This window comes from Ziziphus jujuba, chromosome 8 (assembly GCF_031755915.1).
Source record: "Ziziphus jujuba cultivar Dongzao chromosome 8, ASM3175591v1".
In the NCBI taxonomy this organism is placed as follows: domain Eukaryota; kingdom Viridiplantae; phylum Streptophyta; class Magnoliopsida; order Rosales; family Rhamnaceae; genus Ziziphus; species Ziziphus jujuba.
Window position 1 is genome coordinate 26,563,104 of NC_083386.1, and position 20,168 is coordinate 26,583,271.

General features: G+C 35.5%; 5 protein-coding genes across 8 annotated transcripts; 4 read left to right on the top strand and 1 right to left on the bottom strand.

Moving 5' to 3' along the window:
• Positions 1 to 1,016: 1,016 nt before the first annotated feature.
• Positions 1,017 to 3,706, top strand: LOC107414671 (probable NADH dehydrogenase [ubiquinone] 1 alpha subcomplex subunit 5, mitochondrial). Its single transcript, XM_016022827.4, has 2 exons — positions 1,017 to 1,480; positions 3,136 to 3,706. The coding sequence occupies exons 1-2, from the start codon at positions 1,168 to 1,170 to the stop codon at positions 3,327 to 3,329; spliced, it is 507 nt and encodes a 168-aa protein (XP_015878313.1). The 5' UTR covers positions 1,017 to 1,167; the 3' UTR covers positions 3,330 to 3,706.
• LOC107414670 (pentatricopeptide repeat-containing protein At5g52850, chloroplastic) lies at positions 3,395 to 7,464 on the bottom strand. Of its 2 annotated transcripts, none has more exons than XR_001581154.4 (2): positions 4,238 to 7,463; positions 3,395 to 4,097 (listed from the first exon to the last, which is right to left on the bottom strand). XR_001581154.4 is itself a non-coding variant. In XM_016022826.4 (2 exons), the coding sequence occupies exon 1, from the start codon at positions 6,970 to 6,972 to the stop codon at positions 4,339 to 4,341; it is 2,634 nt and encodes an 877-aa protein (XP_015878312.3). In that variant the 5' UTR covers positions 6,973 to 7,464; the 3' UTR covers positions 3,395 to 4,097; positions 4,307 to 4,338. The 2 variants fall into 2 exon arrangements, 1 of the variants encoding a protein (XP_015878312.3); XM_016022826.4 differs by having other exon boundaries at positions 4,307 to 7,464.
• A 608-nt stretch (positions 7,465 to 8,072) lies between these two features.
• On the top strand, positions 8,073 to 12,285 carry LOC107414676 (protein SGT1 homolog). The gene is made up of 10 exons (XM_016022834.4): positions 8,073 to 8,329; positions 9,218 to 9,287; positions 9,819 to 9,943; positions 10,168 to 10,300; positions 10,583 to 10,679; positions 10,807 to 10,872; positions 11,097 to 11,232; positions 11,600 to 11,682; positions 11,762 to 11,866; positions 12,015 to 12,285. Exons 1-10 carry the CDS (start codon positions 8,170 to 8,172, stop codon positions 12,120 to 12,122), a joined length of 1,083 nt encoding a protein of 360 aa, XP_015878320.1. The 5' UTR covers positions 8,073 to 8,169; the 3' UTR covers positions 12,123 to 12,285.
• Positions 12,286 to 13,022: 737 nt separating this feature from the next.
• On the top strand, positions 13,023 to 16,225 carry LOC107414663 (uncharacterized). Of its 3 annotated transcripts, none has more exons than XM_016022817.4 (5): positions 13,023 to 13,179; positions 13,271 to 13,590; positions 13,734 to 13,848; positions 14,354 to 14,472; positions 15,079 to 15,217. In XM_016022817.4, the coding sequence occupies exons 2-5, from the start codon at positions 13,367 to 13,369 to the stop codon at positions 15,128 to 15,130; spliced, it is 510 nt and encodes a 169-aa protein (XP_015878303.1). In that variant the 5' UTR covers positions 13,023 to 13,179; positions 13,271 to 13,366; the 3' UTR covers positions 15,131 to 15,217. The 3 variants fall into 3 exon arrangements, with proteins under 3 accessions (XP_015878303.1, XP_048326311.1, XP_015878305.1); XM_048470354.2 differs by lacking the exon at positions 13,023 to 13,179 and adding an exon at positions 16,080 to 16,225 and having other exon boundaries at positions 13,186 to 13,590; positions 15,079 to 15,138; XM_016022819.3 differs by lacking the exon at positions 13,023 to 13,179 and adding an exon at positions 15,224 to 15,309 and having other exon boundaries at positions 13,186 to 13,590; positions 15,079 to 15,138.
• Positions 16,226 to 17,807: 1,582 nt separating this feature from the next.
• LOC107414672 (UDP-glycosyltransferase 88A1-like) lies at positions 17,808 to 19,689 on the top strand. Its single transcript, XM_048470352.2, has one exon. The coding sequence runs from the start codon at positions 17,999 to 18,001 to the stop codon at positions 19,454 to 19,456; it is 1,458 nt and encodes a 485-aa protein (XP_048326309.2). The 5' UTR covers positions 17,808 to 17,998; the 3' UTR covers positions 19,457 to 19,689.
• Positions 19,690 to 20,168: the final 479 nt, after the last annotated feature.

Genomic DNA, 20,168 nt, shown 5'->3' on the forward strand with positions numbered 1-20,168 from the left:
TTAACTTAGCTTAATTTGATTAATTAAAATTGAAATCCTCCATTTCAAGTGAAATGGAGAGAATCTTTTAGGCCACTGCAATGGTTAAAAGATGAGCAAAAATGTCATATATTTTCAAATATTTTTTTTCTTTTTTAATAGTCATATATTTTTCAATTAGTCTTACCTTTGAGGTCGAGTTTACATAAATTTTGATATAGTGCAAAAGAAGGTCCAAATCTGCAGAAATACAAATAGTTTGAATCAAATAATTATAGGAATAATTATCAATCAAATATATAGTTTGCAGTAACAGGACATTATTTTATCCACTAAACTACTAGAAGCTTTTATGGTGATATTATTTCTTAGATAGATCTCCACCAACAATAAAAAAAAAAAAAGAAAAGAAAAAAAAAAACTCTTCTAATATTTCAATTCAGAAGAAACCATATTGAATGATAAATACATATTTTGAAGAGTATACAAGAAATATAAAATGTAAATTAAATCAATAGTTTATACAAGTTGTATATTAAGATACATTAATGAATACAACTTGTGTAAGAAATTTTATTAACAGCTCAACATGTGTGCAATGCATTAGCTACATAAGTTAATAACATTCTTCTAATTGCAAATTTACTTTCAACATTTCGTATAATTAAACTAGTTTTGCATCCCCCTTTCACTTTTTGATTTTGCGTAAGCTCTTATAACTGGTTATTAAAAATATAATTTTTATTAATTCCACAATGCTTTTTTGATAAAAATAAAAAATAAAAAAATTCCCACAATGCTTTTCGACAACATAATTTCTCAAATTTGATATTCTAATAAAGCAGAGGGAAGAAAATTATAAGCACGGTAACCTCTTGTGAAAATGAACGTGCAATTTTCAATGTTTGGGGCATTGAAACGGAAGGCCATTTGGTCCTTAAGCCTCATAGAAATATATGGGCCATGTCTACGTCTTCCCATCTAAACCCAACATTTTTCTGATAACAGATATTCGGGCTTTAGGCAGACGTCCAAATAAGACCCTCGAGTTCCCGAGCGCACGGCACCAATCTCACCGAACAGAAATCCCTGCACTTTTCTCTCTCTAACTGTGAGAATAGAGTGAGAGAGCTCCATAGGGCCGCGAAGCGAGAGAGAAGCTTAACTGAGAAATTTTTTTCGAAGAAGATGTTTCTGCGAGCGATCGCACGGCCACTATTGGCCAAGGTGAAACAGACGACGGGTATTGTGGGGCTAGATGTGGTCCCCAACGCCAGGGAGGTCCTGATCGGTCTCTACAACAAGACTCTCAAGGAGATCCAGGCCGTTCCTGAGGACGAGGGCTATCGCAAGGCGGTCGAGAACTTCACACAACACCGTCTCAAGGTTTGCCAGGAGGAAGAAGACTGGGAGGCCATCGAGAAGCGCCTCGGTTGCGGCCAGGTTGAGGAGCTTATCGAGGAAGCTCGCGATGAGCTCACTCTTATCGGCAAGATGATCGGTCTGTTCTCACATTTCTTTTTACAACTTAAAAAAAAAAAAAAAAAAGTGATTTTTTGTTGATTTTGTTTTGTATGATATTGGTTTTGAGCTCTATTTGGTTGCTGAGAAAATTGATGAATTGTAAATGTACAATGAAGAATCATGATCTTTGTTTTCGAACTTGCATTGTAATAGGACTGTCTCCTAGTAGTGGGAACAAGAAAAAATAGTAGCAAACTAAACATAACGCGGAAAGGAAAATGAAAAGGAAATTTGAATTCAGCATTGAATGTTGTCTTGAAAACCTTGGAATTGAAAAGCTAATAGAGTGATCAATCAGTGCTACATTTTCCTAACGGTGTTTCTTTTTATGTTTTTGATGTTCCGTACTTCATTTTTGTTGTCAAGTAAAAGAAGATCAAAGTGGAAATGAAGACCCTTTGTTTTACTTTGTCCCAAAACAAGAGCTCTGAAAGTTGAAGCTCGTAAGGTGATTTGTTCGCCTTTATAGTTATATGATGATTATTAAGTTGGTTCTAGTCTGGTTGCAGGGGAAATGGTAGATGAAGGGTAGTATATACTACAAAGATAAGGAATTTGATATGCTATGCTATCTTCTAGATTTTTTTTTTTTTTTTTTTTTTAATTAAGGAAAGGATTCTTGTTTAATCAGCTGGACAGAAAGTATGTTTTTCCCAATTTTTATATTGATTTTTTTCTGTCAGATTGCTGAGAAAATTGGGAAGGGGGGAAAAAAAAAAAAAGAAAAAGAAAAAGAAAAAAATATGACTAAAGAATTGGAAGATATTAGGCTCTAAGACTAAATAGGGGTTTAGAATCGTTTAGTTGATTTGAGTGCAATTTTCAATGTTACATTGATGCGATCACATGTAATTAGCAAGGTAGAGATGCCTTCACCACCTTTTCCATTGAAATGATAATTTCTGCTGACCTGTAGTTTTTCTCTCTGGTTATAATGGTTCCTGAAATCATGGTTACGACTTTTAAAAACCATTTGCTGTAATGGCATGTCTTATTTGTGAACATATTAATTATTTCAAGTTAAGTAAACTATTTAGAGCGCGAGTTGAGCGAAGAAAGGTAATTTGAGGTCTGATATAAGTTATAACTTGTGTTCCCTGCTTACCTCTATCTTTCTTTTTGTGGCCCTATACTGCCTGTGTACAACTTTTGCTGATTGTTTCTTGAAACTGTTAGATCAGTATGTGTTTATTTACTTCTGTTTGATGAATGAGAATATGCAAGTTGAAGTTGCAATATTTGACTAAGGCAGAGGTTTTCATAGATGGGGTGCAATGTCTCTAATTGCATCTTTAAGTCAGTTTAGTAATGCAAAAAAAATGACCTCATAATTTATATGATGTTTAATAGCTATGTAATCATAGCCTTGATGTCTTTGAAGTCTATCAGTCCTATGATTGTACAGCACTTTTCTCAACCAACTATTATATATGTTTATATATTTATATATGCTCTTCAGGAACTTCCTTTATATGAAGTTTTATCCAACTAATTAGCAGATAATATAAACCTACCACCCTTGTACATCAAGAGATGCTTTTGTTGAAGTTTTAAAGAGTTGCTTGGTTCTCGCTTTAAGTAATATAGCAAAGAGTAATTAACTTTACTGTGTAATGTTGAGCTGCATTGCAGAGTGGGAGCCATGGGGTGTTCCAGACGACTATGAGTGCGAGGTGATTGAGAATGATGCTCCAGTTCCCAAGCATGTTCCCTTACATCGACCTGGTCCTCTTCCTGAAGAGTTCTACAAGACACTGGAAGCACTTACTTCTTCCTCAAAAGAGGCACCTGCAGTCACCTCTGGTGAGTCACAGTCAAAGGAGTAAAGCTATGCTAGCATGTGTTCTTTGGAACCTTCTTCAGTCTCATGTTTATGTTATTTTGTTGCAAGTCTGATTGCTAGATTCAATAGAGCTTAATTTTATGAGACGAAGGCTTCAATCTCTAATAATCTACACTTGACTGGCATTACAAGAACTTTGCCCCCTATTTGTCAAAAAAAGGAACTTTGCCCCCCCTTTTTTTTTTTTACTGTTCTGTTGGCTTTTTTGTGCGAAATGAGTCATGTAAAGCAACATTAGCTCTTAGCTTCTATCAAACTTTGGGATGTGTGGTCCACAGAAATATGGTTCGATTCGGTTGAGACTTTGTATTGTGGTTAGAGAATAATTACTTCATAATGCCAGCTTTGATTGCAATAGCATTAGTTGATTCTTTGAAAATGGACATGTAGGGAGAGGAGGGGCGTAGTTTCATAGCAACAGACCTCGAATTAAACGCTTTTACCATCTATTATGCAGTTAGATTTTTACGAATCCTCTGGTGCAATTATTTAACAACTCTTCAAGTAAGCATATTTTTCTTCAAAAAGAATAATAATAATAATATAAAATAAAATTCCGGCCAAATCCAAATAACAAAAATATGTCTTATCGTCAATACTGGCCGGAACACACTGCAATTCTTAGTCGTCAATAACCTGGCCAATTTCCAGAGACCACGGTAAGTTGCCATAGTAGGCGTATATGACTTGATGGTTGGCGGCTCCGTTTTTCCCATCTCCTTGACAATATCAAATGTTTGTCAAAATCAGACTGCAGAATGCAATGCCCAAGTTCAGTCTTGAAGATAATGCAATATCATAGATAAACGTAAAAAGCTAGGCTCCATACAATCAAGTTACCAAAAGAGTTAGTCACCCCCAAAAAAAAAAAAAAAAAAAAAAAAGGGTTACCAAAAGTGTTTCATCCTTGCAAAAGACACAGCAATGGCATAAAATCTGTTCGAGATCATTAAAATTAACCTAGCAAATCATGATATGATTGCCCTTGCAAATTAGTAGCAGCCTCCGCATGAGCACTCGCCCTTCTTGAAGGCATGGATTCGGTTGCCATCCCTCACAATTATCTCCCTGTCAACCAATTTAGTTGCCAGCATTATGAAGTCATGGCATTCACTGCATATTGGCTTATTCTTGCTTATCCGTATGGGAGCATTGGAAGGAGTATTCAGGAGCCCAAATGCCAAGGCTAACTTCTCACTATGATAAGAACTTCCCTCCATGTCTTCATGCAATCCTCGATGCTTAAACTTGGTAATAAGTGATTCTATTTTATCTTGGATCTCATTTATTTGTGGGTGGGATCTATCTCCTGCAATAAACGTATGAACTTTATTCCTTAGTTCCATCCAGCTTTGGCTAGGATTCGTCCTCAATCCTCTCTCTCTCATTAGCCTACGAGTCTTCATGGCTAAGTCAGACTGCCCAGAATCATCATACAACTTTGCAAGCAGCAAGTAGAAAGCTTGATCAGATGGGTCAAGCTCAATACCTTTTCTTGCCATATCTTCCCCTAGAGGGAGGTTCTTGTGTAATTTGCAAGCCACCAATAGTGTCTTGTAAATTAGAGGATGTGGCTTAAATGGCATGTTTAAAATAACTTCCATGGCATCCTCTAATCGGCCAGCTCGGCCAAGGAGGTCAACCAAACACACATAGTGATCCAGTCGTGGGGCTACATCATATTTTTCTTTCATAGATTGAAAATACTCAAGACCCATGTCAACCAAACCACCACGGCTGCACGCAAAAAGTACAAAAAGTAATGTAACGGAATCAGGTTTAGATCCTGCTAACCTCATGTCTTCAAAGGCAGAGATAGCAGAGGAGGTATACCCATTTGATGCCAATCCAGATATTAACCCATTCCAAGATACAACATCCGGGTCAGAAATTTCCCCAAAAGCTCTATAAGCATCACTTGCACAACCACATTTCCAGTACATGTCAATTAAGGCATTTAAAACTGAAATGCAGCTGTTTAAACCAGATTTAAAAGCATAACAATGAAGTTGCCTCCCAGTTTCCAATGTTGCTAAGGCAGCTGAAGCAGATAAGAAACTTGCCAGGCTAAATCCATCCATCTTAATATCGTCATTGTTCATGTGAGTGATGACATCCTGTGCCATTTCATGGTGGCCCATCTGATTTATTCGCGTGGCTAAACTTGTATATGTAATAGTGTCTCTATGACTCATCATGCGAATAACATGCCATGCATCATCCACCATTCCCAATGCAGCGTAAGCATCTACGAGAGCATTCCCAACAACTATATCACAATCTGATTTAGTTTTCATTATGTAACCATGGAGTTTCAATGTTTGAGTATAAGATTTAACTGTACTGCAGGCCCGAAGAGTGGCAGAGAGAGTGAAGGAATTTGGCCGCACTCCTGCTGCTTGCATCTGCACAAAACACTCAAAAGAATCTTGTTCAAAACCATGTTCAGCAAAACCAGCAATCAAAGAAGTCCAACATATGACATTTGGTGAGGTTATCCCCCTAAAGACTATCAGAGCATCTTCCATGAGGGTGGAACATTTCGTATACATATCAACTAGTGCATTGCCAACACAAACATCTTCCTCAAAGCCAGTCATAATCACCAAGGAATGAATTTGTTTCCCCAATTCCAATGACAAAGCTGTTGAGCAAGCCTTCAGAATGCTAGAATATGTAAAATTGTTTGGCACAAATCCAAAGGTTTTCATCTCATGCAATGCGGCAATAGCCTCGTTGATTTTCAAGACATGAGTGAATCCAGAAATTACAGAGGTCCATAATTGCACATCGTATTCAGGTGTCTGATTAGAGACCTTAATAGCATCATCCATCATCTGGAATTTTGAATACATATCAATAAGTGCTGTTTTCAAAATCAAGCTCAGCCTAATTCCCAGCATTATCAAATGGGCATGTAGTAATTTCCCATAATTCATACCAAGAAAACAGGAAGCTGCAAAAAGCTTTACAAAAGTGAACTCATTTGGAGGAACCCTGGCATTGATCATATCAATATAGTGTTTCAAAGCCAGACTCCATTTTTGAGCTTGAGTTAGTGAAGAGATTATCGTTGTCCAAGAAATGGTATCACCATTGTCCATATCTCCGAATATGCTATAAGATTCCTCACTACAATCACACTTGGCATAAAAATCAATCAAAGCACTGCACAAAAGTGGATTTAACTCGAAACCAAACTTTATCACATAGGCATGAGCACGCGTCCCATAATCAAATTGTCCGAGAGCAGAACATGATCTTAAGACACTTGAGAGTGTGAACTGATTTGGGTTATGCCCGGACACAACCATAGAATCAAACAATTCAAGTGCCTCATCGTGGTCTCCATTCCTGACATAAGCAGAAAGTATCCCCGTCCATGATACGACATCTCTGTAAGGCATTTCATCAAAAAAGTAGCGTGCTTGTCTGGCTCCAAAGCATTTAGCATAAAGAGACAGTAGATTGTTATTTAAAAACAAGTTATCCTGAAGACCCAATTTGATAATTGGGCTATGGATGCAGACACCCTCTTTCAAGGACTGCGAGTTGCACAAATAAAGGATCTTCAAGCATGAATCTTCATTTCTATTGAAGAACTTGGTAACTTTTGATAGTGACATAAATACCCAGAGATCACAATTCTTATAAATTATTCAAAGATTGTTGTAAATCAGTCAACTTTTCTTAGACCTGGCAATCCCAATCATTTAGTTGACTCCAAGCATTGCCACCAGCTACCAAGAAGTGACACTGAAAGCTGCTAGAAGTTGCTGAATGACATTGTTAAATAAAACTCTATAGCGGCCTCAACTTTTCTTAGCACCACTTCCTAGAAATTTCGCCACAAGTTCTCAGAGGGTGAATAAGAAGAACTAAAATTAATCAAAGCCACTTGACTTTTCATGCATTTGTCTCCTAAGACCATTCATACCATTGAAATTGCGCCTTGCTGAAAATGCCAGACCTTTTTAATAAAGTCAAGTCATAAAGTTTATTACTTATTATTTATTTTTGTTCTTTTTTGCGTAAATGAATACAATGCACCAGCCAAAATCCAACCAAGTTTCGTAAATAATTCTTAGAATCTACATAGCAAGGCCTTTGACGACAGAATCTACCTTTGTCATTTCAACAATTTAAGCATTAATTTATTGCTTGAGTTTCAATAAATGAATATCCTCAAAATTAGATTATTGTGTAAAAATCTAACTACATATTAAGACTATTTTTCCAGTGTTTTATGAGAAAATGACAGCATGGTCAGCCTTAAAAATGTTTTATTTCAATCTGTAAAAGATATTTAAATCCAATCATCTTTTTGTGCAAAACGTGTGGTGGCATATAATAAAGGAATAAACAGGAAAAAAAAAAGAATAATAATAAATAAAAAGATAAGCACCCCAGTTTTGCTTTTGCTTTTTGCTTTTTTATATATATATATATATATTTTCTCAATAAATTTAATAAATAAAATGAATAAACACAAAACCATTTTATTTTTTTACAAATTTTTGAATAAAATTTATTTATTAATTATTATTAGGCTTACTCTGAACCCCGTACCCTTCATCATAAACTTATTATTTAAACTTTATTATAATTATTATTGATACAGCAAATAATTATAATAATAATAATAATATTATTATTATTATTATTAATTAAAAAAAAAGGAAAAAGACCTGAAAATGGAAGTCTCTGTCCTTTTCTGTGATTATAAGGAGGGAGTTGGAGTCAATCCAATTGTGTCTCACTAAACAATTCACAGATCGCAGTCTGAATCCCCTCCAAGTTCTAGACCTTTCTTCTCTTTAGCCATGGCTTCCGATCCCGAAAAGAAAGCCAAAGAGGCTTTCATCGACGATCACTTCGAGCTCGCCGCCGAGCTCTACTCCCAAGCTATCTCTCTCAACCCTAACAACGCCGAGCTCTATGCCGACCGTGCTCAGGCCAACATCAAACTCAACAATTCTACCGGTAAAACCTTTGATTTTTCTCGCATTTTCTTAACTAATCGTTTCTTTTTTCTTCTTTTCTTGACACTGTGTCGCCGGATTTAAGTTTTTATTTGGCAATATTTCAAACTCTTTACCTCGCTGGTATTCGTGTTCGTCTTGATTTTATCATACTGTTACTTTGTGTTGCCGTAGTTTGGTTTTTTAGACCGCGAATTTGAAAAAATAAAAAATAAAAATTGAATGGCTTGCTTGTTTGGTTACGTGGAAAACTGAGATAAGGCGTAAAAGGAAAGGGAATATAAACAAAGGAAAAAAAAAAAGAAGTTAATAATAGTAATAATAATAGAATTTCTAGATGATATCTGTTTGGTTTGGCATTTGCATTTTTTGCTTTTTTATCTTTTTCTTCTAGTGAAACTTTTCTTTTGGGCTCATGTGGTGATTGGTTACCTAAATAATATTTTGTATGAGACAATATCTTAGGACTGAGTAATTTTTCCTTTGTTCTGGTCGTGTAATGGGAATATGCCAGCGTAAGACAATGTTTGAAGATAATGCCTCAATCTCTTTCTTTTTGGATTTCACTTCTTGATAGATATGGTTAATAGTAGATGGATTGTTGAATCATCCTTGATGGGCTTTCAGGTTATGTTCCAAAAATGTTGTGTTTATGCTTTTATTGCTGCATCTTAAGAGTATGCTTTTATGAAAGTGTGTTTTATGCTGGTTGCTTTTATTTGCTGTGTACTGGTAATTAAATAACTAATATACACATCCACAAGGCACGCGATATGTTGTACTTGATGTCTTTCTATTTACTAGTTCCGTTGTTCTGTTCTCATTTTGGGAGTGATATGCAAAATTTAGTATTTAGTCTCTTTTTCCCCTCCCCATAATGTATGGATAGAGGCTGTTGCGGATGCGAACAAGGCAATTGAATTGGAACCATCAATGGCAAAAGCATACTTGCGTAAAGGGTAAGTATGTTGCACACTATAGTGACATGGAAATATTAATTTCTGATGATATGTGCTGGTTGTAATTTGTAAAGCTTCATTTATGCTGCTGATTTCACCTAAGTTATCATATTTATTTAATGTTTACTGTTGTTACATCCCAAACCTTGACAACCTTTTTTCCAAGTTTTTATCATATTCTTTTTTTATACTAATGCTATAATCTATCTGCACATCACTTTTTACCATTATCAATGCAGCTTTTATCAGTATTATCAATACCACTGGTATTTTTTAGGTTTTTGCTGTTTGTTTACATGCTTGCTCTGATGCAGAAGCATCCATATCATGAGTAGTCATTTCTTTTATAACTTTTAGGCTTTCTATACCCACTCTTAGTGCATTTTGTTTTGCATGCTTAAAACTCTTCACCTATCATTTATGTATTTGGCATATGTGCTTTTGCAAATGCTTGTTTCTGCTTTTTCCTATAAATGGACTTGTTCCCCAAAAAAAAAATAATACTTTTTCTTGTTGCGATTATGGTTATAGCACTGCCTGCATCAAGCTTGAGGAATATCAGACTGCTAAGGCAGCCTTGGAAACAGGTGCTTCTTTGGCACCAGGAGATGCAAGATTCACTAGTCTGATAAAAGAATGTAATGATCGTATTGCAGGTAGGTAGTTGCTTGTTACACACTTGCACCTTCCAAGTGATTGATGGATTGGTAAACTTTGTTTTCAAGAAATCACCTGTTTTAGCTTTCTTTTTGATTGATTGGAATGTGATTTGATATTGGGAGGGGAGATGATATCTATGGGAACAATGTATTATAAACAAAGCCTGTATGATATTTAACTATGTCATTTGCTTATTTGTGGATATTATTTGTTCATTCAGAGGAAACTAATGATCAATCAAAGCCTTCATTAGAAGTCACAAGAAATGTACCTATAGAAGACCCTGAACCTGTTCAGACTGTGAGTGATACTTCCAGTCAGGTTGCAGAAACTTCTGTCAAACCAAAATACAGGTTAGTGCAATTTGGTGCTTCCTTGATTGCTGTAGGAGGAGGTGTCTCTTTAATTGCTGTGCATGTTTTTCAGATTTGGTTTTTGTGGAAAGTTGAAACGAGCATTGGATTTTCAGTTTTTCCTTTCATATTAATCTTATACTTATTATGTTCGTGGGAGGACTGCTTACTGGCATACTTATGTTTGCTTCTGCACGTGCTTTTAAATAAATATGGTTGTATAATGATAAAAGGCTATGATTACTGAAAAACATTCTTCATCCTGTGAAAATACCTTTGCAGGCATGAACACTACCAGAAGCCTGAAGAAGTGGTTGTAACTATATTTGCTAAAGGCATACCAGCTGAAAATGTTTCTGTTGACTTTGGTGAACAAATAGTATGATTACACCAATTCATTGCTTGTTATCTTTATTTTTCATTCTGCACAGTGGTTTACTATTATCCAGATATTTGGATCAAGTATCTATGACTGCATGAATCTAACTTTCATTGTTTGTTTGCAGCTAAATGTAAGCATTTCTGTTCCTGGTGAAGATACGTATCATTTTCAGACTCGCTTATTTGGGAAGGTATTGCATTAACACTGATGTTGATGAATATTTGCTTGTTGAATAAATGTGACAAAAATTGTTAGTGGTTTAGTATAAATTTCCTTTTACTTCATGCCTGAAACGCCGGTGTTCTATTGAGCCATTTACTAGATCTGCTCTTCTGTAGTAGGAAAGCCATACCTAATCCATTTATTTTATCTTGGATGATAAATTAAATTTTGGGTTTCGTTGTCTACAAACAGATAATACCTGCTAAGTGCAGGTATGATGTTTTGTCTACCAAAGTTGAAATTCGCCTTGCAAAAGCTGAACCAATACAGTGGACATCTCTTGAATTCAGCAAGAAAAATGCTGTTCCTCAAAGGGTTACTGCTTTAGGTAGGTAATTGTTCATTTTAATTTTCTGTTTGGGACATATTCATACCTTACGGGTCGGTCGACATTTTTCTGAAAGCCTGTGTAGGATTCGAATTGAAATCTTAAACAGTGTTACTTGATTTGGTTTTCATTTTGTTGCGAATTGAATTACTTTACCAAACCAAAATATTCTATCTGATTTTTTATTCTTATTTATTTAGTATGAATAGCTATAGCTTAGCCATTGGTGAATTATTTTGTAATGCACTCTTACCTTCAATCTGCAAAAAAGCAGCATGAGATGTAGCAAGTAGGTATTTGTTTAGGGTTGTGCTTATTAAGGATTTTTTCGCAAATCAATAAGTATGATGCTTGTTCCACTTTGCAGTTAGTGGAACTCAAAGGCCAAGTTACCCATCTTCAAAACCAACAAAGGATTGGGACAAGCTTGAAGCCCAAGTGAAGAAGGAGGTGTGCCTGTAACCTATTCAATTTACATTTGTCTTCCTGTTTGATAGTGCATTTCTTACCTTCAGTAACCTAATTCCAGGAGAAAGAAGAGAAACTAGATGGAGATGCAGCTTTGAACAAATTTTTCCGGGAGATATATCAGGATGCTGACGAAGATACAAGAAGAGCTATGAAAAAATCTTTTGTAAGACTCGCCCTTCTATTCTATTTTTTCATGCATATACTGCATAATGCTAAAATTATATTATTTAATTGGTTTTCACAATTATTCCTTGCCATGTTGCTTGCTTTGCTGCATCTTGATGTTCATTCATTGTTTGATATTATGAAAGGTGGAGTCAAATGGGACGGTGCTTTCTACCAATTGGAAAGAAGTAGGCTCAAAGAAGGTGGAAGGAAGTCCTCCTGATGGCATGGAGTTGAAGAAATGGGAGTATTAGAGTTTTTAATGCATTTTGAACTACTGTACTCTTGAAAATTGGGTGTTCTGTTACATTGGAAATTTGCTCAATCTAGAGTCGAAAAGTTTTTGTGGCAGCATGGTTGTGATTGAATGTCTTTTTGTTCTATTGTTAAAATCAGGGACAACCTCTATTTTTTTTTTTTTTTTTTTTTTTTTTTTTTTTTTCAGATCGATGCTTGTGTATTCTCAGTATGCTCCAGGGTCGAGACTTAAATTGAAATTCTCGTAAACTTCTAGTTTCTGGTTGAATGTGGATTAGCATCTTTTTATTCTGAGTCTGTCTGTTCCTTTCTACACTCAATGCATTGGCCATTATCAATGGCTCTTATCATGTTTAATTATTATCGTCTGAATCAAATTAATTATTGATTTGCAAACTGAAAAGCAACAGAATAAATAACTGCGCAAGTGCTACACTTTTTACCAAATTTTATATTTCACTTTTATACGTAATTAGAGAAGACAAAAAGGGAAAAACACTTTTCTTTTAATATTTAGTTCGTTTTGATATTTTTGTTTACATCCATTTAATAATAAAAATAAAATAAAATATATTAAAAAAATATCATGGACGTGTATTAAAACATGTATTGGATAGCATTTTAAACTCACATTTTTCTTTAAAATTATTGTTATATATGTAAAATATTTTCTTTTATTACAAGAGAGGGGGGGGGGAGAGAATTTTTCAGCAAATCAAATATTAAACCCATTATCTATGCTGATGAGAATATAAATTTGGATCATACGGATAAAAAATAGATTTTTTAAATAGTTTTTAAAATAGATTTGTATAAATATATATATATATATATATAACCGGAAGTATACTCCCAGTGGTTAAAAAAAAAAAAAAAAAAAAAAGGTTATAAAAAACAAATTAAACACGGCAAAAGAGGTAATAAAAAACTAACTATATGTGATTCTATAACGTCATCACAATCCCTTTCAACGACGTCGTAGCAAGGACGTTCAGCTCTCTTCCGCGCCTGTTGTCCGTCTACATTCATAAACCTGCGTCTGGGTCTCTGGAGGTAAGTGCCTACGAGTTGAAGATTTGTTGCAAATCTGTTTGGGGGATCATTGGGTGCTTATGATTTAACCCTGACGAAAATTGAATATCAGGGTCCCTGATTATTTCGCGGAGCTTAATTGGTGTGGAGTGGAGTGGACCCATTCGATTCGATCCGGTCCGATACCGATCCGATACGATAACGAAGAATGCAATTCTTCGGCAGTTCAGATATCAGCCCGTCGCCGACGGTGCCAACGGCATCGGGGAACAACGCCCACATGATGTACGTCTTCAATAGGAACGGCGTTTGCTTGCTTTACAGAGAATGGAATCGACCTCTTCGCACCCTCGATGCCCAGCAAGACCAGAAGCTTATGTTCGGCTTGCTCTTCTCCCTCAAGTCCTTGACTGCCAAGATGGACCCCACCACGTATTTCTTCTTTCTTTCTCGATCCCTTCTGAATTTTTTGTTTTTGTTGTTGTTGTTGTTTTTTTTTTTTTTTTTTTAATTGTTAATTTATTTTTTATTATTATTATTTTTTAAAAATTTTTGTTTGGGAATTTTGGGTGCAGTGCGGAGAAGGGGAACCTTGGGGTGCCTCAATTGCCAGGCCAGGGTTGTTCCTTTCACAGCTTTCGTACTAATACTTACAAGCTCAGTTTCATGGAAACTCCTTCTGGAATCAAGGTTTGCTTAATTCTTCTTCTTCTTCTCATTTCTATTTACTTTTTTTTTTTTTTTAATTATTATTGTTCTTTTTGAAATGTAGAATAGAATATCAATGTATCAATTAGCTTGAATCATGGCCAATTTCTTGCACTTATATTTTGTGCCTACGAACTCTCTGTTCTAGTGCAATAAATGATAAGGAAACTTATCATAAAGAAAAACTATTAAACTTTTATTTGGCACGTATAGTGCTTGGGAATTCGTTGCTGTTGTTCTTGTACTTAGCTGATATCTTTATTTTGTGGGAAGTTTGATGGAATAATAGCTCCATTGAAATTTTGATATCTTTATTTTGTGGGAAGTTTGATGGAATAATAGCTCCATTGAAATTTCTAAAATGCTTGGATTGCTCCTTTTTTGGCCTCATAATCCTCTTTTTAGCATTGAAACACTTTGTCAAACGTATCTGACTCTTTTTTTAAGCTTATTAAAGTGATCTTGATTGCGCTTTGCTTCCATGCAGCTAATTTTGGTTACTCATCCAAGGACTGGTGATTTACGAGAGCCACTGAAGTACATTTACAACTTGTATGTCGAATATGTGGCCAAGAACCCTCTATATACTCCCGGAACTCCAATCAGGTATCGTACTCAATGTTTTTTTATGTTTTTTTCCCCTTTAATTTTAATCTGGTAACTAATGGAGCTTATGTTTGAGTCGCTGCATGATCACTAGCCAGCCTCAATACGTGTGTAAAGGTTAACATGTTTTGATTTCGTAATCATATAAGGTGATCTCTCCATTTTGTTATAATGTCCAATCAAAAAGAAAATCTTGAAGACATGTTCTTTGCTACTGAAAATTTTATTTTGTTTTATTTAGAGTTTATTGATGCAAATGGTCTTTATCAGGTTTGATATTTCAGTTGAAAGTTGGGATTTTCTTTTTTTTTGAATGATGTTTTGGCAAATATTAGTGCCATGCAAAAAAATTGCTTAGATAGACAAGGTAATGTAGAATCAACTATGCAGAAAGGGAGGGGAAGGAAACCATTGGTTTAATCATTCAATATGAACGTGACAAGCAAACTATAACCTGTTTTGGCCTCTCCAATTTATGCATCAGTTGTATATTTTGATAGATTATTTAGTTATGGATCAACATATATTTCAACTCATCGATGTCTTACTACTAGGATCATTTCTCACATGCTTTATTGAGATCTTATTTTTGGAATTGCTTTGTAGGTGTGAGCTTTTCAACACATCTCTTGACCAATATGTAAGGAGCATTGCTTAAAAACCAAGGTAAAAGTTGAATCACCATTATCTAGCCGTCTAAAATACCATTTGAAAACGATGATAAATCTCTCTGCTTTTTCTCTTACAACAGGATACTGATCATTTTGCCTGTATGGTGGATGTGACTTTATCCATCTTTCTAATTAAGGGGGGGGGGGGGGGGGGGGGGGGGGGGGGACGACTTTGAGCATAGAACTTGCTAGGTTTCCTTTTAGGAGTGCCTCTAAAATGTGATGCTTTTGGAGTAAACAATGAAATCGTGCGTGTCTCTATTTGTGCGCTGTTGCGCGTAGCATATAATGTGATTGCGATAATGCAATTTATTTAGTTACACGATCTTGGATTCTTATTGCATTAAAATGGTGATTCCCAAATATAACTCTATTCCTTACCTTCTTTCATGTTATACTTCCTTGGCGATGAAGCGCGATATGGTATCTTATAATTGTTGTAGTTGTTGTTGTTGTTCTTTTTTTTTTTTTTTTTTTTTAATTATTATTTTATGAATTATATTATAGATGTTTGGTTGAACCTAAAGGAGTCTTAGATAGTTTGTAGATTAAAAATGTTCGCCTTTATATGTTGTAATATGTCTTTGCCAAATCCCTCTTTATATCTTCAGAAATTATAAAATTATTTTTATAATTAAAAAACTATTTTGATATGAAATAGTTTTTCCTACATATGTATATTTTTCGTTTTAATTAGCAATTAGTTAATTTATCATTGATGGAGAGAAGACTTATCGTTTTCATAGTGTAGAAAATTTTAAATGAACATTAAACTAAAGGGTTGACAATTGGAATACTGGAATTGAAAACATACGAGTTAAAATCTGTACTTTATTGATCATTGTGACAATGGTATAGGTTTTCTTTTGAAAATAAGTAAAAAAAGCAATCAACTTTGCTATTTTTTTTTTTTTTTTTTTTTTTTGGGGGACTCAGCAATGCTGTTGGCATCAGCATCTATCTACATCAGCAGTTGCATTGTGAAGCAAGATGGGTCAATCATTTGAGATGTAAAGGTCCTTCAAATATTTGTTACATGTGTCAGTATCTGAAACCAACATGAATAACAAAAATACTTTTTACTTACGGCTTATATAGGAGGAGGTATACATGGCAGTTGAGTTTATCATCACTCTCTGAATTAGTGTTTGAAATTATCCTAATTCCTAAACATTCCCACCAACCAAACAGGCAAAGTAATTCTCAACTCAATTTCTCACTGGTCTTCCTTCCTATTGACCACACATATTCATGGAGGAAACACAGGTGGAATTAGTATTATATTATGATATTGCTGTTTTTATTACTAAAAAAACAAAATTGGCTATTTTCATTCCATCAGAGCCATAAATTTACATCGGCCATCAATTTTTGTCATAAAAATCCACCTTATTTTGCAAAATATTTAATTCTCTCTTAATTTATTTTATTTTTTAATTGAAGTAGTAGTATACCAAAAAAAAAATAGTAAATAAAAGTTATATTATTTCATACTTTTTTGGTCACGATTACAAATAAAATTCTAACCAGGGAGGACGAGAATGACTAAAGTGTTTTGAGTGTGGAAAAACTTTTCATCCCACCGATCTTCAGGTGATATCGTGTCCGGCCTCACTTATCAAAACCAAGTTTGATTCCTCACTAAAAAAAAAAAAAAACAAGAAATTTTGATTTGAAATGTTGTTTATCCAGGAACATGCAAAAAGACAATCCACACACCTTCAATGCCTTCCTACTCCCACTCCTCCCCACACCCCACTTCTCTTCTCAATCAGTTGTTCTTATTTCCTTATAACAAAAACTTTAAGGAAAAACAAGACTCCGACGCCCCATGCGCGTTTGTTATCACGTGCCAATCTTTGTTTGGTTTGCCATGCTAGCACTAGTTGTTTACGCTTAGTCAGGATTTGTTGTGAGTTTGTTTTCTACGTGACCAAGTGTGTTAATTGTATTTGGTTTGTAAATTACAAAGAGAGATATAACTACAGTCAAAAGCTTTCATTATGAAGCTACCGAGGATTTTACAGAGAATTTCTGTGTTTCTTTTTTTCTTTCTGTCTTCTTCTTCTTCTTCTTCTTTCTACAAAATACCAATATGTATTTTTGTTTATTTATTTATTTTTTGTTTTGTTTTGATTAGCCATTTGAAAGATAAATTTGTGAATTTAGCAATGATGGAGAGAAAAAAAATGATCCTTTTTCATAGTATAGAAAATTTTAAATGAACATCAAAACTATTACTGTTAACAAATGCAAAAGGACAATTGAAAACATACGAGTGAACAACTGACAACTCCATTACTTTATTCATTAATTATCATAACAATTTTCTTTCAAAAAAAAATAAATATTAAAAATTTATCAACTTAAGGAAATACGAAATTTGGTCCATTCCCTAGAGAACCCCACACTATGAGATTAGGTTGAGAAATAAAATCGCAATCTTGGCCACTCTGTTGTCTGCTTCCTAAAATTAATTATTAAAAAAAAAATATTTTATTAGAAATGTTGTTGTCGTCAGCATCTACGTCAGTAGTTGATTTTGCTCACACGCTGGGATTTATGAAATTCTCTCCGGTCAGTGAACCATTTTTATTTATTTATTTATTTATTGGTCAATCAGCCAGTCAATCATTTGAGACGTGAAAAAAAAAAAAAAAAATCATATTAAACATGTCAATATTTGGAAAACAACATCACTAACAAATACTTACTCACTGCTCTCGGAAGCGAATTAGTATTTGAAATCATCACAAATAATTCCCACCAATTGAAAAAGCAAAAATAAATTCTCACTGCTCTTCCTTCCTCACCATTTCCGTTGAGAACTCTCTGAATCTCAAAAACACATATCCATGGAGGAAGCACTGGTTTTCTACCCATCACCACATATTGGTCATCTAATTTCCATGGTGGAGCTCGGCAAGCTCATCCTCAATCATCGTCCTTCAATTTCCATTCACATCCTCATCACCACCCCACCTTACAACCCAGGCGATACAGCTCCATACATAGCCTCTGTCTCTTCCACAACTCCAATCATCTTCCACCGCCTGCCCACCATCTCTCTCCCTCCTTCGTTTCTAAACTCTTCGACCCACCATGAAAACCTCACCTTCGAAGTCCTCCGCCTTAACAAACCAGACGTCCTTCAATCTCTCATTTCCATCTCCAAAAATTTCGATGTTAAAGGTTTCGTCATGGATTTGTTCTGCGGCATAGCTTACGATGTTCCTGTTCAGCTCAACATCCCAGCTCTCTTCTTCTTCACTTCCGGTGCGGGTTGTCTCATCGGTTTCCTTTGTTTACCGACCATTCACCGCACCACCACCAAAAGTTTAAAAGACCTTCACACACCGCTTGAATTTCCCGGACTACCCCCGATTCCTGCCTCTGATATGGCAAAGCCGCTCCTCGACCGCGACGATAAGGCTTATCATTGTTTTCTAGAAGGCTCAATCAACCTTGCGAAATCGGCCGGGATTATCATAAACACGTTTGAATTTCTAGAACCCAGACCGATCAAAGCTGTAAGAGATGGATTATGCGTGCCTGACGGTCCCACACCTCCGATTTACTGCGTCGGACCTTTGATCGTCGGTGGTGGTCGGGGTGGTGGTGATTCTTGTTCCTCAGCCGTTGATGATGATAGTGATCAACGGCCGGAGTGTTTGAAATGGCTAGACTCGCAACCCAAAGGGAAAGTGGTTTTTCTCTGCTTTGGAAGTTTGGGTATGTTTTCGATGGAACAGTTGAGAGAAATAGCTCTGGGCTTGGAGAATAGCGGGCAAAGATTCTTGTGGGTGGTTCGGAATCCACCTTCCCAGAAACAAAACCTGGCCATTGCGGCCCAACCGGACGACCCACCTTTGGAATCGTTGCTTCCGGAAGGGTTCTTGGGACGGACAAAAGACAGGGGACTGGTGGTGAAGAAATGGGCCCCACAGGTGGCGGTTTTAAATCATGACTCGGTTGGTGGGTTCGTGACTCACTGTGGGTGGAACTCGGTGCTTGAAGCGGTTTGTGGTGGTGTGCCGATGGTGGCTTGGCCGCTCTACGCGGAACAGAGGTTTAACAGGGTTTTGTTGGTGGAGGAGATAAAGATCGCTCTGTGGATGACTGAGTCGGAAGACGGGTTTGTGATTTCGGACGAGGTGGAGAAGCGAGTTAGAGAGTTGATGGAATCGGAAAAAGGTGAGTTGATTAGAGAGAGAACGTTGGCAATGAAACAGGAAGCCAAGGCTGCTCTGAGTCCAGGGGGGTCGAGTCATGTTGCATTAAATCAACTCTTTGAGTCTTGGAAACGAAGCTGAATCGGATTGTCTCATAAGATAATGAGATGTTAATAAAGCCAATTTATTTAGCACTGAATTAATTAAACGTGAAATGGTCGCGTGGCCCCTCTGCTTTCGATTTTCGCTTCATGGGATATTTAATAATGGTTTTCCCATCATTTTAGGATTACTTATGTTATTTGCAAAATCAATCATTTCCAACCAAAAATTTGATTATAACAACGTTATGTCGGCATTAGAAGTTATATAAATTTTTCCATGTGTAAATGAAGGGATGGAAAGTCCTTTCCGATCAAAAAGAAAAAAAAACATATATATATATATATATATATGAAGAGATGGAAAGTGGGTGCAATTTTAAATGAAAAGGTTGAGCGTCAACTTAATTCCCAGCAAAGTATCTAATTTGCACGCCATAGAAAGATTAATCAGCAGTGAAAATATACATGGTTGTACTGATTTTGTCCTTATGCACACTCATGTATATTTTGTCTTTGAGTGATATTCTCTATTTTCATTCAACATTCCTTTTTTCTTTTTTTTTTCTTTTTTTTTTTTAAGAAAAAAAGGTAAAAGATTCCAAAGAACTAATGGCAGCCTTGGGAAAACTGTAAGAAAGGAAACATACTCATTTGACAATTTTGCAACAATCCCCATAAAAAAATCTGATATGGCTATTTTAATTATTATTAACAAAAAAAAAAATGGCTATTTTTATTTATATTTCCAA

Excerpts from the sequence above, each read along its gene's own strand:
- LOC107414670 (XM_016022826.4), bottom strand. The coding sequence starts at position 6,972 with ATGTCACTATCAAAAGTTACCAAGTTCTTCAATAGAAATGAAGATTCA.
- LOC107414671 (XM_016022827.4), top strand. The coding sequence starts at position 1,168 with ATGTTTCTGCGAGCGATCGCACGGCCACTATTGGCCAAGGTGAAACAG. Across the intron at positions 1,481-3,135 it reads TCTTATCGGCAAGATGATCG|AGTGGGAGCCATGGGGTGTT; the intron begins GTCTGTTCTCAC and ends GCTGCATTGCAG.
- LOC107414672 (XM_048470352.2), top strand. The coding sequence starts at position 17,999 with ATGGAGGAAGCACTGGTTTTCTACCCATCACCACATATTGGTCATCTA.
- LOC107414676 (XM_016022834.4), top strand. The coding sequence starts at position 8,170 with ATGGCTTCCGATCCCGAAAAGAAAGCCAAAGAGGCTTTCATCGACGAT. Across the intron at positions 10,301-10,582 it reads TCTGTCAAACCAAAATACAG|GCATGAACACTACCAGAAGC; the intron begins GTTAGTGCAATT and ends ATACCTTTGCAG. Across the intron at positions 10,680-10,806 it reads TTGACTTTGGTGAACAAATA|CTAAATGTAAGCATTTCTGT; the intron begins GTATGATTACAC and ends GTTTGTTTGCAG.
- LOC107414663 (XM_016022817.4), top strand. The coding sequence starts at position 13,367 with ATGCAATTCTTCGGCAGTTCAGATATCAGCCCGTCGCCGACGGTGCCA. Across the intron at positions 13,591-13,733 it reads GCCAAGATGGACCCCACCAC|TGCGGAGAAGGGGAACCTTG; the intron begins GTATTTCTTCTT and ends TTTTGGGTGCAG. Across the intron at positions 13,849-14,353 it reads AAACTCCTTCTGGAATCAAG|CTAATTTTGGTTACTCATCC; the intron begins GTTTGCTTAATT and ends GCTTCCATGCAG.